Below are 800 nucleotides of genomic sequence, written 5' to 3'. Positions count from 1 at the left end.
GGCGATAGGACCTTGTCGATGACGTGCACGGCTCCGTTCCTGCTCATGATGTCCGCCTGCTGAATGTTGGCGTTCTCCACAGCGTAACCCATGTCGCCTGCCGATCCCTGCGCACGATATACAGACAACGATGACGTCATGTTACACGATACACACACAACGATGACGTCATGTAACTCGATACACAACGTCGTTCGGCAGCGGAGCCGAGTCGCTAGAAATCTAGGCAGGAAAATAGGATGAATTAAACACACTATTACCTTAAATAATTTAATTTGGTTACGGAAATACGTTGCATCGTTATAAACTGTAATTTTGGGAACAAGCAAGGCTTAATAAGTACTATTGATTACCATTTGCACACAGACACGCGTTACACGTCGGTCGAGGCTCGTAGACAGTGATGGTCGATATCCGTGTATAATATAGACGGCTTTATTCTAATATATGTTACAGCATACATAAGATCAGGAGTAAGATAACATAGGATATCTAAGATAATAAGTAAGATAATATAATCTTATATACTTATCTAATATAATATTATAAGATTATAAGATTATAAGATTATCTAATCTTATATAATAATACTTATCTAAGATAATAAGTATCTAAGTAAGATAATATAAGATAATCCTATATCATCTTACTCCTGATAAGATGGTAGCTCTTCACCTTAGGAGCTAGTTAAGCGCGATCAACCCGTGCACGGCGTACGGCTCATTGATTCGAGGAGATCAGCGGAACGACGAATGCCGCAGAATCTGGCTAATCTCTTAAAGCCACAATATGCGCATCTA

The 800-nt window shown here is 39.6% G+C and overlaps 1 protein-coding gene across 2 annotated transcripts in view; it reads right to left on the bottom strand.

The window, feature by feature from the left end:
* Positions 1-6: 6 nt before the first annotated feature.
* Positions 7-800, bottom strand: part of LOC106817913 (transforming growth factor-beta-induced protein ig-h3-like) — a 47,368-nt gene continuing 46,574 nt past the window's right edge. For both annotated transcript variants that reach the window (XM_014822624.1, XM_014822625.1), the window contains one exon: positions 7-107. In XM_014822624.1, the coding sequence (XP_014678110.1) occupies positions 44-107 (64 nt within the window). In that variant the 3' untranslated portion in view covers positions 7-43. The remainder of the gene's footprint in view (positions 108-800) is intronic.

Source organism: Priapulus caudatus, unplaced genomic scaffold (genome assembly GCF_000485595.1).
Source record: "Priapulus caudatus unplaced genomic scaffold, Priapulus_caudatus-5.0.1 Scaffold1922, whole genome shotgun sequence".
Taxonomy (NCBI): domain Eukaryota; kingdom Metazoa; phylum Priapulida; class Priapulimorpha; order Priapulimorphida; family Priapulidae; genus Priapulus; species Priapulus caudatus.
The sequence above is the reverse complement of the archived record's forward strand: the minus strand, read 5'-3'. Positions and strand labels throughout refer to the sequence as shown.